This window comes from Balearica regulorum, chromosome 4 (genome assembly GCF_011004875.1).
Source record: "Balearica regulorum gibbericeps isolate bBalReg1 chromosome 4, bBalReg1.pri, whole genome shotgun sequence".
In the NCBI taxonomy this organism is placed as follows: Eukaryota; Metazoa; Chordata; class Aves; order Gruiformes; family Gruidae; genus Balearica; species Balearica regulorum.
The window spans coordinates 70,885,775-70,901,390 of NC_046187.1; the positions used below are offsets into that span (position 1 = coordinate 70,885,775).

The 15,616-nt window shown below is 45.2% G+C and overlaps 1 protein-coding gene across 2 annotated transcripts in view; it reads left to right on the forward strand.

The window, feature by feature from the left end:
• Positions 1-204: 204 nt before the first annotated feature.
• CPZ (carboxypeptidase Z) overlaps positions 205-15,616 on the forward strand; it is a 36,994-nt gene continuing 21,582 nt past the window's right edge. Inside the window, exons 1-4 of one of the 2 annotated variants that reach the window (XM_075752587.1) lie at positions 216-469; positions 12,179-12,202; positions 13,877-14,251; positions 15,041-15,253. In XM_075752587.1, coding sequence (XP_075608702.1) covers positions 382-469; positions 12,179-12,202; positions 13,877-14,251; positions 15,041-15,253 — 700 coding nt within the window. In that variant the 5' untranslated portion in view covers positions 216-381. Of the gene's footprint in view, positions 491-12,178; positions 12,203-13,876; positions 14,252-15,040; positions 15,254-15,616 lie in introns of both variants that reach the window. The other variant, XM_075752588.1, reaches the window with a different exon arrangement.

Below are 15,616 nucleotides of genomic sequence, written 5' to 3' on the forward strand. Positions count from 1 at the left end.
AAACTGCTGCATGAAGCCCAGAGGCATCGGACCCTTGGCTGAGGAGCAGGCAGGCGCATCCCTGCAGGGACCCCCCTTCTCTCAAACTGTTTATGAGATTGTAAACCAAGCTGCAACAGGGAAACGGTTGGAAGGCAGAGGGGAGGGGGAGCTCATTCCTCCTCCCTCTCTGTCTCGAAGCGTTTTGCTTTCCAAGCTCAAATGCTAGCTGAAATCTGACGCCTGGACTGCACATACTGTGAGACGTGGGCATGCCCTTGCAGTGCACTGATTTCCTCTGCAGCTTGGAGAGCCAGAGCCGCGCTGAGGCTCCGAGCAAGGAGCCGCTCCATCAGGCAGCGAGTGCCACATCACTGTGCTGCCTGTGCAAGGGGCTCCAGCATGGTCCTGAGGCTCCTGCTCCTCCTCGGTGGGCTGTTTAGGGCCACCGAGCCAGCACCCCGCTGTGAAACCGGCCAGGAGACCCTAGGTAAGGCTAACCACCCCAAAAGTCCCCCTTCTTCTCTCCTTCCTTCTTCTGGAGATGAGCAGAGAAAAGGGCTCCAGCTTCAAGGTGAGGGAGGCAGGAGCTGTCACTGTCCCCTAGAGACAAGGGGATCAGCTCTTTGGAATTCTGCAGCCTGCCAGTGATGAAACTGGGGTTGTGGATGGGAAAACAAGAGATGGTGTGGCTCTGCAACAGAAAAACAAGTCTGTGATGTATGGGAACTTAATGTTTCCCCATCGCTTTCTTTTAAGACTATATGTAGATAGATGTGTGTTTCTGTCAATTTATGGCGTTCCCAGTTGGTAGGATCCCCCTCGCTGTCGTGGGCAATGCAGAGGATTTGCCCCATCTCTGGCCTTGCCTTCTAGGAACGTGGTAGTCAGATTCAAAGAAGATGAACTTTCAACCTTCTGTGTGCTTTTCTGCTAAGAAAAAAAATCTTCTCCTTACATTTAGCTTTAGGTCACTTATTTCAAGTCCAAAGTATGAGATTTATTAGGATCTGACAGCTGTAGGGTGTGTTTTATCTTGCTATAAGCAATATGGAATTTGTATAAGTTGATTGCCTGGAAAAGCAGATATATCCATTAGAATAAATGTTAGGTAGGAACAAGCTTTTGGTTCAGTAACCAGCTGATTAATAAAAAATATTAACGGTATCTTTTGAAAATACATGGTGTTTTTAATCAAGTGGGCTTAATTTAGGTTTCATTTATGTGGGAATAGTGGAGAGGTGAATTCTAGTCTAGTGACAAAGTCTATTCCAGGAAAACTATTTTCAGAGGGTTCAGACTCAAAATGATTCAGAAAAATATTTATTTTATGGGAATACAGGAAGGGATAAATTAACCTGAAAGTGACCTTAATGTTACCCAAGGAAGTTCAGCTATATTTCAGTGCTTAAATATAAACTGTAGACTGTCACTGGCATTGAACTGCTACACAATGCAGTCCATGTGCCATATACTGCATATAATTTGAGAGTGCTGTTCCCACGAACATCAAAGTGAGGTCTACCGCAGCCTGAAGGGATTTTATTTTTGGATAAAGCTGCACAAAGAGAAGCGTTGTAGACTATTTACAGCCAATTACAGGATGAGGCTGTGTGGTTTGCAGCATGCCCTTTCTCTGTGAGGTATGATTCTGCTCCGGTTCCAGCTGATCAAAGTTGTGCCATGGGGTTTCAATCCTGGCAACCACAAATGTAGGGATCATCAAGGGGTAACTCTGCTGTGGCAGAATGCTTTGTGTGTGGTGGCAACTGTGCTGTCTTTATGGGAGGGCTTGAGGAAAGGCAGGTGATGGAAATACACCTTGCACGTGGTGGGACTAGGCTGCTGAAAGTGGCCCTGGAAGGATGGCTAGTGGTAGGGAAAACGAGCTGCCAACGTCACTACATGGGGTGCAATGTGAGGAACAGGCACACTTCACACTGGAGGCATGTTGCAGCTTGGACATTGAGAGACCTGCCAGACTTCTTAAGGGGAGATAAGGTCATGTCAGGCCACACAAAAAGAAAGGAGGCTGTGGTGCTGAACATGTTCATGAGGAGACCTTGCAGGGGTCTCCTCTCAGCATCCAGGGCAGTAGCTTATGTCTTCAGCAGTAGCAGTGGGAGTTTCTCCCCTGTTTTGGGATCCCTTGTGCAGATGTCTGTGGACCTCAGTAGCCAGACCTGTGATGCTCTGCAGGAGGAAACCAGCCTGGAGCTGTTTCTGCAGGAGAGAAGGGCAGCAGGAACCACTGTCACTGACTCACAGCAAGGCTGAGGCTGGTTTCTGCAGGCTGCCTGGCCTTCTCAGTAATATTTGCTCTGCTGTGACTCATTTTTCTTTTTAAATAAGAAATCAAAATGAAACATGGCTAACAATACCATGACTTTACAAAATGCTTCATGCTTTTCTGTTTAGTAAAATAAGGACATGATTACGGTCAACCAGCCCCACAGTATGACACAGGCATCACACACACTGTGGGGAGCTTTTTGAGCAGCAGCTGGGAACCACGGCCCTGAGAGAGGGCAGATCCCATCTCCCCTACTGTGTCCTGTATCCCTGGGGAGCCAGTAAGCCACTGATTCCCCCAGCGGTAAGATGCTACATTTCCCCATTGCAAGGCAGCACTTCCAGACCATAATGAGTTTCACTGGCCTCCTAGCCTCTAGTCTGGGTAAGAAAAGTACCACTTAACATGTTTACCCTGAAAGGTGGCCAGACTCTGGTGGAGGGAGCTAATATCACAGGTTCCTGTTTTATCCGAGAGTTGTGCAAGTCTCTGCTGCTGACTGATGTACTCCAGTGGTAATTAGTTAAATACAGCACTTTACCGTCACTGACAATAAAAATAAAAATGAATAGGAGCAGGCTGAAGTCACATGCCTTGAAACAGCAAAAGCAGGTGACTTCCCTTGCAACTGGGGCCAGCCCTGCCACTGAGATGCTACCCGGGGCCAGGCTAAGGCGGCAAAGGAACCCCGGTAAAGCCTTCCCTGATCACTCGTGTCCAGAGCGCGCTTTATCGAGGACATCTGGGGCAGTGCTCACGTCCGTGTGCGAACCCCCAGGGCTTATAGGGTGAGTGGGGATGCAGCACCCGAGGGCTTGCCCCGGCCCGGCTCCCCACTCCCGGCGGGGCCGGGCGGCAGCGGGCACCGGGCGCCGCAGCGCAGCCTCCGCCACGGGCTCCGGGCCGCGCCGCCGTCTGTGGTGCCACCGTGTGGGCTCCTCAGCCCGTACAGACGGCTTCTGGGGAGACACCGGAGCTGGGCTGAGTTTAAACGCAAAAGCGATGCCTGAGCCTTCTGCCGTTCCCCGCTCCCTGTCCGAGCGTTTGGAAGGTGTTTGGGGTACATGGGATAACCCGTCAGGTGTCACTTCTGAGGACCGGAGCTGTTTGGTCTGAAGCTGCAGAGGTGGGAGAGCAGCTGGAGCACTGCTCCCAGGGCTGCCCTGGCTGGCAATGGTCACTTGTGGGCCTCCTCCTCTCCCCCACGCATTGGTGTTTCCCATCGTCCTGGCTCGCTCTGCTCCTGAGCCAGATGTTGCCCCATCCTGAGGGTCTCTGAGTTGAACCACTGGGGATGGGAGGGAGTGGGGAGCAATAAGGAAGAGAGCTGGGGAGGGAAAAGCCAGCAGCTTGGGAGGCAGGGGCACTGTATTTCCTCAGGAGCCCATTACAGCTTTTGTGGCACTGGCTCTTCTCTAAGCATCAAGTAAAGTTTATTATCTTCTGTAAAGTCGGACGGATTGAAAAACTGCCTTCCAATATAGATGCTCTGCTTTTCCCCTCTCCTTCTCTGGTGTTCCCGTCTCCATAGTGTGCCGTGGTTTATTGCTAAGTGACAAAAGGAAAAGCCATTGCCTTCCATGAGCTTCATGGTGGCCCCAGCTTCATGGAACCATTAGTTCACTTGCTGCACACATTTCTAGTGCTTCTTTCCTGGTGAAACCCGTGTCTGTGCACACACACAGAAGCAGAATCTCTCCAGCTATTGCTGCTCTCATGCGTGACCTGGCAGTTGGCTGGGGTCTGCTCCTCTGCCCCAGAGCCAGCGGTGCCGGCTGGCACCATGGCTGGCATGGGCAGGCACAGCCCACAAGTGTGGCCACAGCACCGTGCCACCACGTGTGGGAAAGCCCAAGCTGTATGAATCTCGCCTGCTGCACCCGAGATGGATGTGTCCAAGTCTTGTCGAAACAAAAAAATGCAGAACTAGCGTCTACATCATGTACACTCACAAGATGAGAAATTCCAGTTCTCGTAAACCTGGTTTTCATCACCGAGTCATGTGAGCTGCTCTGGATTCCCACCACTGACTCTAGTATTTCTACACAATTATTATTTCAGCAACACTGATCTTCAGCTACATTTAACACGGGAAATGGGATCAGAAAAAGCCACTTATGTGGGGAAAGTAAGTTTATATTGAAAATATAATATACGGGTATATCCTTTTACTACTGAAATAGTTTATGCATGATTTTAATCTGAAGGTGAAGTTTTCTTCAGAATACTTGTTCAGACATTTTTAAAGTTTGGGTGTGTAAATAGATAGAAGTCAAAACCCCTCACTGCCCTAAGGCACGGCTAGGCTTTTAGTCAGACTTAGTAACACTAGTGGTTGATCCCCTTTAACATTTCTAGACATGGAGAAGCTGAGCATGGAGGTACCATGCAGAAGTCACCCATCTTGTTGTGAACATGATGTTTGAGGTTGGTGGGTCACATCCTGGTTTATTTGTTGGGCTTTTATGACCCAGGGCTTTTGTGACTGCTGAATCTTCTTTTGACAGAGTCAACCTCCCAGTCGGATGCAGCTGTCCGAGGTCAATGAAGATTAAGGACTTAGAGTTGCTCTGCCCATTGCAGAAATAAATCTGAAATTTCAATCCCTTTGTTTATTCTGTTGTAACTCCATTGACTTAATTGGCACTATTTCAGTTTTACAGGGTTATAACAGGACATCTCTCTCTAGGAGACAATATGTGATTAAGACAAGGATTTAAAATTCCAGTGTTATTAAGATTTGTAGTCAAGGCTGTTGAATGAACTGTCAATCTTTTGTAACATAAAAATAAGACATTTGGCTAAAACTCAACTACCTACAGAAGAACCAGATGTGTTGTTAATTACAATGGTTGTCATACATCTAAACTAATGAAAAAACAGTTATTCTAGCTAGGGGGCTGCATAGTTTAAAGAGGATGGAATGGTGCTTTGGCAAATGCACTGGAAGGGTTGTAGCACCAAAGATAAAAACCTCAATTTTTCAGACATGATCCTCTGTCCAGTGGCATTCAACAGACTTGAACTGACTCAAAGGTAAGCATCTGTCTGTGGTAAGCTATCGGCCAAAGCGCTTAGAGAGTACTGCATCCTTAAACAGTGGGAACTGAACTATAGTCTATGGTCACAAGTAAAGCTATGGAGGCATCACAGTTCCAGATTACCAGCCTAATAAGTGGTTTCACTTCTCCAGTCACTCTGACAAAAATTTGATCCTTCAGATGACAGTTGTAGAGATTTCCTGACCTATTCCACCTTCTCACCCCATCTGTTGTTTTAATGTCAGCATTCCCCAGATGTGCACTGATTTCTCTTTACTTTGTTGGCCAGACACAGAGATATGGTCCCTAGATGTCTCCAGATCATCTTGGTAAACAGCAAATGCATGTTCAGCAGCAGCCCAGGCACATGCGCAGCCCAACAAGTCTTCAGTCAATTTGGCAACTCCAGGGCCATTCTGCTGTTGTCATTGTTGTTTCCTTGTGGTTTGTTTTCTCAGCTGGTAGTTTTTCCCTTCACAACTGGAAAAACATCTCAAATGAGGCCAAAAAAGGGCACTTAGAGGGTTTTTTTGTTTGGCGTTATGCTTCTGTTCAGGATTTTCAGCTGGGAGGACTCCCTGGAGCAGCAATTACTGGCCAGAGACACAGCTGGGGTGGCACCAGGGATCCTGTCACTAGAGGCACCAAGACAGGTGGTGGGGACAGACAGGCAGACAGCAATACTCTTCCTCAGTTCTTTTAGGCTCCTACCACTGCAGCCCTGCTTGAGTTGCATCTGGACAATTAGAAACAAGGGGGGACTACTGGCCACCACTGAGGCTGCTTTGAGCCATTGGGTCTGCATCTGCACAGATTTTGACCTATGGTCTGCAGGTTGCGTGAACTCCCATCACCCATGGGAAAGCTGCAGCATCTTCTCGCAGGTCCCAGACCGGTCCTGGGAGAGGAACAGTCCCAGAAGAGCCGACTGCAGTGTCATTGCTGTGGGAACATCTTCAGTAATTCGATAAAAATGGGTGTTTAACTGAGTGCCAGGCAGCAGGTAGGTTAGAAAGAAGCGTGATTAGTAACGAACACTGGCTTGCGTCTTCCTGCTGTGATCTTGCTCTTCAAAGCAAAGGCAGATTAGGCATTAATCTCTTTCAGGTGCTTTCAAGCTTCTTCATGTGAAGGAACAGGGCTAAAAAAGGGCTTGTCTCGCTGCTCCAGCTCCTGCATACTGTTTCTGCCCATTTGCAAACACATCATGCCCCTGGGGCAGTTACAGCAATTGCTGGAGTGGAAGATTAGTACCAGGAATTTAGTTCTCTAGTCACAAAAGCTTTGATGTATCCAGAAAAAGGAGTTAACCACGTGGGCTGGTTTTTGCAATCACTCCTCTCTCCTCCGGTTTTCCGGGAATTTCTTCTCTGTGGCTGGGGATCTTCTCCACTTCTGCCCTTGCATGTATGCCTTAGATATGTAGCTGCCTTCTCTCCTGGGCTTTCTGCTCGACCATTTTCCCCCTAGCCAAGCTACTCGACTTCCTCATTCCTCTGCCACTAGTCCTCTTACTTCTCCACTCCTCCTCCACCCTCCTCCTGGCGATTCTGATCCGTTATAGTATTCCATAATGAACCTTCTCCTGCTCTTGTCCTCCTGCCGTAGCCGGGAGGTGGCTCCAGAGGCAGCCTGTGCTTTGCCATTTGCAGGTGCTGTTGCAAAATGGTACAGCACAGCAGCGTTTGCATATTACAGCTGATACTAAGTTTTGTCTCTTTAGCGTTACAAGGCAGATTATCGTTGCAAAGACTGACTCGATGAACCATGTAGAACTGCAAGGAGAATGATACTAATATGATAGGAAACTGAAATGCTTTGGAAAAGCAGAGTTTTTGACTATAAACAGACTAAAATGAATACATATGTCTTACAGTTGAAAACTGTATTGTAAGAAACCCAGAAAGCTGGTAGGGGGTGTGCTGGTCTGTACAAGATAAATTATCTAATCTTGTTCGATCTGTCAGTCATAACAATGCAATTGTGTAAGCCTCACTGAATGATTTAGATATTTTGACTCTAAGTCTGGCCCTTGGACTTATTCCATATCCTCAAGCGCACAAGTCTCCTGTTGACTTTGCTTTCGAAAAGGCAACCGGCCAAGCCATGGCACTGGAAGTAGCTGTTGAGCTCTATTGTCTGGGTTAGGGTTAATCACAGCAGCTTGCTTCTTTCAGTGCTGAATCATCAAGGGGAAAAAATGTAAGCTTGGCAGTAAAATATGTATGTGCTGCATTGTAGATTTTCAAGCTTGCCTTTGCAAATTAAAACCAGAAGGGTATATTATAGAGAGGGCTCAGAAAGCTTGAAAGTGCTTTTCTCTTCTTCAATAAGTTATTTTACCCATAACCTTAAATAGAAGCTGTGCTACTGAAAGGACTTTTGTAGCTCTGGTGGAATAGCTAGAGTACAAAAATAAACATAAAAAAATTGAAAAGGCTGTTCTGGGTCAGGAAGAAAAAGGTCTCTCTGTACCAACCTGTCTGCAGATGGAACTGTGAGAGAAGTTCCTCTCTTCCTCTGAGCCCAGGGAAGCCTCTGCTCAAAAAATGGAAGAGGTTTAGGCTCTTTCAAGCACAGAAGCAGCATCAACTGAAGCCTGCAAGTCAATCTGGAGATTTGAGAAACTCTGTATACCATTGCCTGTCATTCCTCCTACGAAAACGAGAAAGGGAGTGGCTGAACTCTTCTAGTTGGCATCGCCAGAGCTTTGACAAAATGAACCATAATGGGTGGGGAAGCAGATTTGGGGTCACGTCTGTGTGCAGAGACCCTGACCCGCGGGTGCAGGGCTCCAGGAGCAGGGTGTGCAGCTGCAGCTCAGGAGCTGGCCTGGGAGAGTTGCCGGTCGCCTGCTCTCCAGGCAGGCAGGCTCTGGCCCAGTTACGTGCATCCACACTTATTTATATAAGTACACGCACTGGAGAATTATCTTTGGCCCTTGCAGAGCCGCACCCTCCAAAACATATGCAAGCATTGGCATTAGGAAACATAGGAAAAGTCCAAACATCACATCAGCACACATACACATTTAAGACTTGGAATAAAGCAAGGTCTGGTATAAACCAGACCTTTTCTCTCTTGCTTTTATGTACATTAACTCCTGATAACCTGAAAGCTCGGGCTGCATCGCTCCTGGGTGTTTACATGGCAGAGCTATGGCTGATGTACGGCTCACGTGGCAGCTTGCAAAGGGGCTGTGGTGGGGAGAGGTGCTACAGTTTGGGCAGACATGCCTCTGAGATGGGAGAAGCAGCTGCAATAGACGTCTCTGGCAGAGAAAGACAGCATGGTGTGCTGCAAAAATGTGAGGCTTAGGATTAGGACCCAGGAGGAAGGAGTCAGTTTTGCTGCTAGTCAATGAGTGAGCCTTGGTAGTGCTGAGTTTGTGAGGGGCATCCTGGGCCAGTAGTAGTCGAAAAGCTTTATCCTGCATTGAAGAACCACCCCTGCTTGTCACATACTGAGATGAACAACTTCAGTTGCCGTGGGAAAGGTTTATATGGATTTGGGTTCCTCATCTGAAAAATAAATCTATCCTCTTCAGTCAGTGTCTTTGTTAATGAAAAATAGCCATGTTGCTTAATAGGTTGCCTCTCCCTATAAGTACAGTAACAAATAACAAAGTGTAGAAGCCAGGTAGCAGACAGTCTGAAACCAGAGCTGTCTTTACCTCTCCTGTGCTAACATCGACTTCTGCTCACAAAACAATCCAGTCCTCTTGTGAACCCAGCTACAGCATAGGACTTAAGGAAATTTCGCGTGTCTCTCCCATCGGCTATCCATTGCTTCCTGACACCTCTCCTGGCCAGCTGGGCAGAAAGAGGCATCTGTTAAACACAGCAAGACTGCTGCTGCTCGGAGAGCCAGAGCAGGGGGAAGCAGCAGCACCATGCCCAGACCTCGCCTGCTGCATTTTCCCTTTGCTTTCCTCTGCTTGTTCCAGCGTGTTGCCAGAATACCTTTTTGCTCCAGCTGAATAAGCAGAATACTGAGACACCATTGAGAACAGGTTTGTGCCACGTATCAAAGTGACTGATGGCTACAGTGCTCCTGCACAGTAATAGCGGTCTGGGAGATTGTGCGTGCCTCAGTTTCATTAGTTGATCAGTGCACGTTGGAAAGACAAACAAAAAGGACATTTGTAGTTTGGTCACAGAGCCTGCAGAGGGGAAATGCCTCTTACTTTTAAGGAAACGTGAGCAGTTATAGAAAGACCATTCATACTCCCCAAACGAACCCATGAAGAGCTGTGCTCAGCACACATGACCCCCTAGTTTAAAATAATAGCTACAATACAGTCATTTTCTGCTGAGGATGGAAAAAAAAAAAAGTGTCCAATATTTCTTAGCCACCCTTCAAGGTAATGAGGGGATTCATTGCTAATGACCCTGGCTATAAGTGGAGATAGTATCACGCTCTTTGTTGGGACGTGTCTGAACTCAAGCCAGTCCCATCCACATTTGGAACATTTGGCAGGCTTCAGACTTGTGTCCAAGGCGTCACAAGTTGTTGTGGGTGTGATGGCATTAGGATATAAGACTATCCAGATTCAGGGAGGTAGTGGCATCCAATTTTATCTGCAGGATTAATTATTGGAGCTTTTACTAACAAGAGATCACTCCTTTCTCTTTCCCAGCTAGCATTGTACAAAATGCTATTCCTTGATTATCCCCAGATGTAAAACTACATGCAATATCTGGCTGAGATGAAGCCTTTTTAGAAATGCCTTGACCTTAATAACTAACTCACTGAGGGGATTGTGCCTAACTAAGGGAAACACTGAAATCCTATAACGGAAGGCACTGTAGATGAACCAGGTATTGTTTATTGCTATTAGCATAATGCACCAAGCCAGGAAAGGAGTGTGTATGGTTATAATTTTTTCCAGCTTGCTGCTAACCAGAACTTGCTGGTGTTGGAGATGGGCTGTTTCTGCTAGTTCTGATCCCTCGTTTATTTTATGAGGTAATGTGGATCAATGGCAGTTCATGATACAGACCCAGACTCATTTCCAATTAAATGTCTCACTTCAAGATAGAATTCCAGGGTTGATTTTGTTCTCATTATAATGTTTTTATTTTGGCTAAAGAATGATCAACTCATTAGCAATATATATGCAGATGATTACATTTAAACAAATACGCCAGGAGTAGAAGTTTAAACTTTCCTCAGTAGGAAAAAAAGAAAACATAATGAATTTGGTCTTATGAGGACAAATACTCAATTCACTGAGCAAGAAGCTAGATGCCTGTCCCCACAGTGAGAGTTAGAAGAAATAGCAACATAGTTAGATCCCCAGTACATCACAAGGAAAGCAGACCTGTTGGTGTTTAAACAGCTTGCACATAGTGACTTAGCTCCCATGAGGCACTGGTGAAAACAGCTCTGATGATACCTTGGTAGCAATATTTTTCTTTTGTTACCAGTATCAGAAACGGGCAATATAGAATCACTGGCTGAAGGAGCAAAAGAGGCCTCTCCTGGGTCATCCAACCACGTTCCTTCAAAATCTAGAGAGCTTCATTTAGTTGACCTAGTAAATAGAAAGCTAAGGGGATCTGATTGCTCTCTGCAAAAACACGATGAAGGCATGCACCAGGGAGCACAGAGAGCTATTTAAGCTAAAGGACAATGCTGGCACAACAACACATGGATATAAACGGGCCACGAATACTTTCAGGCAGGAAATTAAAAGGCAATTTCTAGCCATTAGAGGAGTGAGCTTTTGGAAAAGCTTTCCTGTGAGAGTAGTTGGGGAGGGAAATAATTAGTTTTAAGATGTTATTAAAAGGATTATAAAATGCAGTTTCTAGAGATAGGATGAAGTAGGATGGGGAAGAAATACATCCCCTCATATCCACCAAAGGCTTAATTGCTTTACAAGAAAGGTATGCCCAGCACTATGTGGGACCAATAGATTTGTTAGGGGAAGATCCAGAAGGCATCTTGGTGAAATTTCCTAGGCACCTAACTTACAGTCTTTAAGCAAGCCTAGAAATATTGTCCAGTTTTCAGGGCTGGGAAGCTCAACATCTTTTTCAAACATAGGCCTGATTTCTTACACAACCACCCTTCAGATATATTGCCAAGTCCTCCCTTTTAAAAATGGATCAAAGACCGGCTGGTCAGTGCGTTTGTCTGGCCATGCCCTGCGCCTGATCCCTGCAGTCTGTCCTGTTCTCTTATGAAGCTCCATTTCCAACTCTTTGCCTGGGTGAGGGTCTCTTTCTCTGTGTGGATGGGGGTGTATGGGGCTCCCCATGCCGGCAACTGGTGTAAGACCACGGGTCAGAGGGTTTGTGTGTCTTGTGTGTGCACAAGAGTGCATGTGCCTTGTGTATGTATGTCAGTCTGTGCAACTGCTGGCAAACACCAAGCTGAACTAGCAGTGGACAGGTCAAAAGGTTTGGGAGCTGGGTATTTGAGTGGCTGTGATCCTGGGCTGAGAGAGACCAGCATGTGTGTCAGTGCATGAGGCAACTGGGAAATTAGTGGATCCAGGGTCCAGCTACTGGGTAAACCGAGCCTAGGTACTGGGGGATCCAGTGTGGCTCAGCTGAGCTACTGAAGGGATGAACCTGTACTTCTTTTCCATCAATGGTCTTTCATCCTGATTAGCCAGAAAGGGGAACAGGATGATGCTTTTGGTGCTGGTTGTGTTTGCCTGTACTGTGTTTTTGTGTATGTATGTAATACGTGCCTGTTGGAAATACTTGCTTTTCCCTGGTATGGCTGGACCTCAGGACATAGAGCTGCAGCAGCCCCTGTGGGGCTACCAGATTGGACACTTCCTAACATGAAGGATGTACCACAGATACCTGCCCCATAATGTTTGGTTGTTTTTTTCCCTCTTTATTTGCAGGTCAATGCCAAACTGTACAGAAAGGTATGATGTGACTTTGTTCGCTGTCCTTGGAGAATCTCAAAACCTTAAGTATTTCTTCATTATTTCCTGACAAGTTTTCTAATGTTGGTGCTATTGTAGGTCTTGTTGCTCTTTCACACAATGTAGGATTTTGCTACTGTGATAATGGTATTTGTTACCAGCCAGAGACATTAGCAAGAGAAGGAGGCTCAAATGTAGGCCCATTAGTGTAATAGCCAGTAAATTTATGAAGAGACATCTCTCTACTCCCTTTTGACCTCTGAGCTGAGTGCGTTGAAGGTATTACCAACATTTGTCCTTCCTAAGACCTCTTAACCTGATTTCTTAAAATGTATTAGGTTTATGAGGATGTATGTGTAAGCACATTTATGGGCCACCTTGCCTGTGAGTCAAGTCCAAGAGTAACTTTTGATCTCTTTGGGCAATTTCAATCAAACTTCATAGAGGGGCTGCAGTTTCAGAGATATTAAAGTCTTACAAATTTTGTAGGGCCGAGCAGAGAGATATCTTACTGATACCTTCCCTCTACTGATATAGAAAAAAATCTATATGATCTTATACTTCATCAATGAATCCATAATAAAAGGCAAGGACAGAGGTGAGTGATATCACAAATACACTTTATTCAGGAATCTGAATTTTCCCTGTGTTAGACACCAGCAAATTAATACCTCGACAGAGGATTTTTCTCTCTTATGGATTCTCTGGTGTTTAATAAGCTCAAACTGTATTCTTAATTTAAATCAGATAAGATTTAACTGAGTATGAGACAGCCTTTCCTTTGGAAACCAGGCTTTATGAATTTTGGTGGTTTCCAAGCTATTTGTTAAATGAACTCCCATGTAGGCCCAGTACTCCAGTATTTTCTGGGCAGGGATTTGTCTTTTAATTGCTCTTCAGGTATTGAATTAACGAAATTCAATAGTGAGTCCAGAGGAGGCCACAAAGTTGATCAGAGGGCTGGAGCACCTCTCCTATGAGGACAGGCTGAGAGAGTTGGGGTTGTTCAGCCTGAGGAAGAGAAGGCTCTGGGGAGATCTAATTGCGGCCTTCCAGTACCTGAAAGGGCCTGCAGGAAAGATGGAGAAGCACTGTTTACAAGGGCATGGAGTGATAGGACATGGGGTAATGGGTTTAAACTGAAAGAGGGAGGGTTGATTTAGATTAGATATTAGAAAGAAATTCTTTACTGTTAGAGTGGTGAGGCACTGGAACAGGTTGCCCAGAGAGGTTGTGGATGCCCCATCCCTGGAAGTGTTCAAGGCCAGGTTGGATGGGGCTTTGGGCAACCTGGAACTAGATGATCTTTGAGGCCCCTTCCAATCCAAACCATTCTACGATTCTATGAAAATAAATCTTATTTTAGGAACAGTGCTTATCAATCAGATAACCCCTGATGCCCCATCAAATTGTCAGATACCATTTGAATTCTGAATGACATCTATTTGCATCAAACTGTTCACAATCAATCTCCAGACCAAGCATACTTTCCATCATCTTTCTATAAGTGGTGTTAGACATCAAATTCATTTGAGAGTCTTGCAAACTACCTCCAGTCTATCTATGAACAAAAAAAAAAAGTTCATTGAATGTATTATTTGTTATGTTGTCTTTGAACTAATCAGAGTATCAGTGAAGCAAGTTATTTTTCATATGTTCATCTCCTTTTCATAGCAAAATGCGTGGACATTGCCTTAAGTTCTTGTACTGATGTTGCCTATACTCAAACAATGTATCCTAATTTTCTGGATCAGAAGTCTCGAGAAGTGATTGAGTACAGCTCTGAGTACATCCTCATCAGTGTGCTGCACAACTTGCTCCAGGGAGAATGCAATCCAGACCTGAGGCTCCTGGGTTGCTCGGTGCTGGCACCACAGTGTGAAAAGGACAAAGTTATAAAGCCCTGCAGGCATGTCTGTGACAACCTGAAAAAAAATTGCCTCCCTGCCTTTGATGCAATAGACATGGCTTGGCCCTACTTCTTAGACTGCGACCGCTTTTTTGCTGGGGAAGAAGAGGGATGTTTTGACCCGCTGGCAAAGCTGCGAGGTAAGGAAGGAAGGTCTACTGACACATCTTACTCGTCTAGATGGGAAGGGTCTCATCTCACTCAGCTTGACATGTCTATGGCATAAAACCTCTCCGCTTGTCATCTCAGCTTGTCGTCTTTATAAACACCTGTAAGGTGTGATTCATTTTGTTCCATCTATTTTAAACACTTAATTAAACTGTGCTCAAGAAGCATCCATTTCTCTCATTCATATACAAAGAGCATCAAGATAGGCAGCTCAGAGCTAGATGTTTGGTCTGCTAGTGTGCATTTAGACAGGCCCTGCCCTGTGTGATAGCTGTCTGTATAATTGAAATATTTTATTTAAAAACTGAAACTTTAATGCACTCATAAATTCATGACTACTTGACAAGCTTAACAGATCATTAAAATAATCTCATTAATGACTGTCACAGATTTTTGTTTGGACAAAGAAGATCCAGATAGCTGAAGACAGCTGAATCTCATAAAAAAATAAATCTAATCCACCAGATTCAAAGGGAAAAATCTATATGTTTTGTGACTAAAATGTGCTAAGCATGCCAAAGGCCAAATTATAACTGGAGGTTGCAGCAAATACAGTGTGCAAATGCATTAGTATGATTTTACAAACAAAATATGCCACAATAAACAGTCTAGGATGTACTACATAGACTTAAGGTTTCGATTGCTGCTGTATTTTCTGTAATTCTACTACTGAAAAAGGTATTTTGCAGAAAAGTGCAGGCATTCATACAGTCCTTGGAGTACCATGGTTTTAAACATTGTGTGATAATTTTTCTTTGCAGGAGAAGTAGATGTTGAGGAAGATTTGACTTCAGACTTGCCGGCAACTTTTATTCAGTTCAAACACCATTCATATTCCCAAATGGTGAGCACGTTGAAGAAGACTGCTTCTAAGTGCTCCCATATTGCAACAACTTACAGCATAGGTCGCAGTTTTGATGGGAAGGATCTTTTTGTGATTGAGTTTTCAACCAAGCCTGGACACCATGAACTGCGTGAGTTATATCAGTGTTGATCAGGTTGCTTGAGGGAAGTCTGGACTATCCGAGTGAAAACAGGTCCTTGTAACAGGGTATCACTTAAACTGTGAGAAGCATCGATTCAAAACCATTTCTCCTCCTTTGTGTTCCTGAATTACAGCGATAGCTGATGATTCACTGTAGCAATTACAGTCCAGTTGTAATTTCCTAACTTTTATGATCTCCTTTTAAGGCCATGGTTGACGTTTCTTGTTCCTAGATGTATGACCGTGTACTTGGTTGCAGTGATATGGCTATTATTTATTTGTGCCCAGCATACAAAGAAGTTGAGAAAGTTTTCTGTTACTGACCTGCCCTCTCCATCATCAACCACTTCCT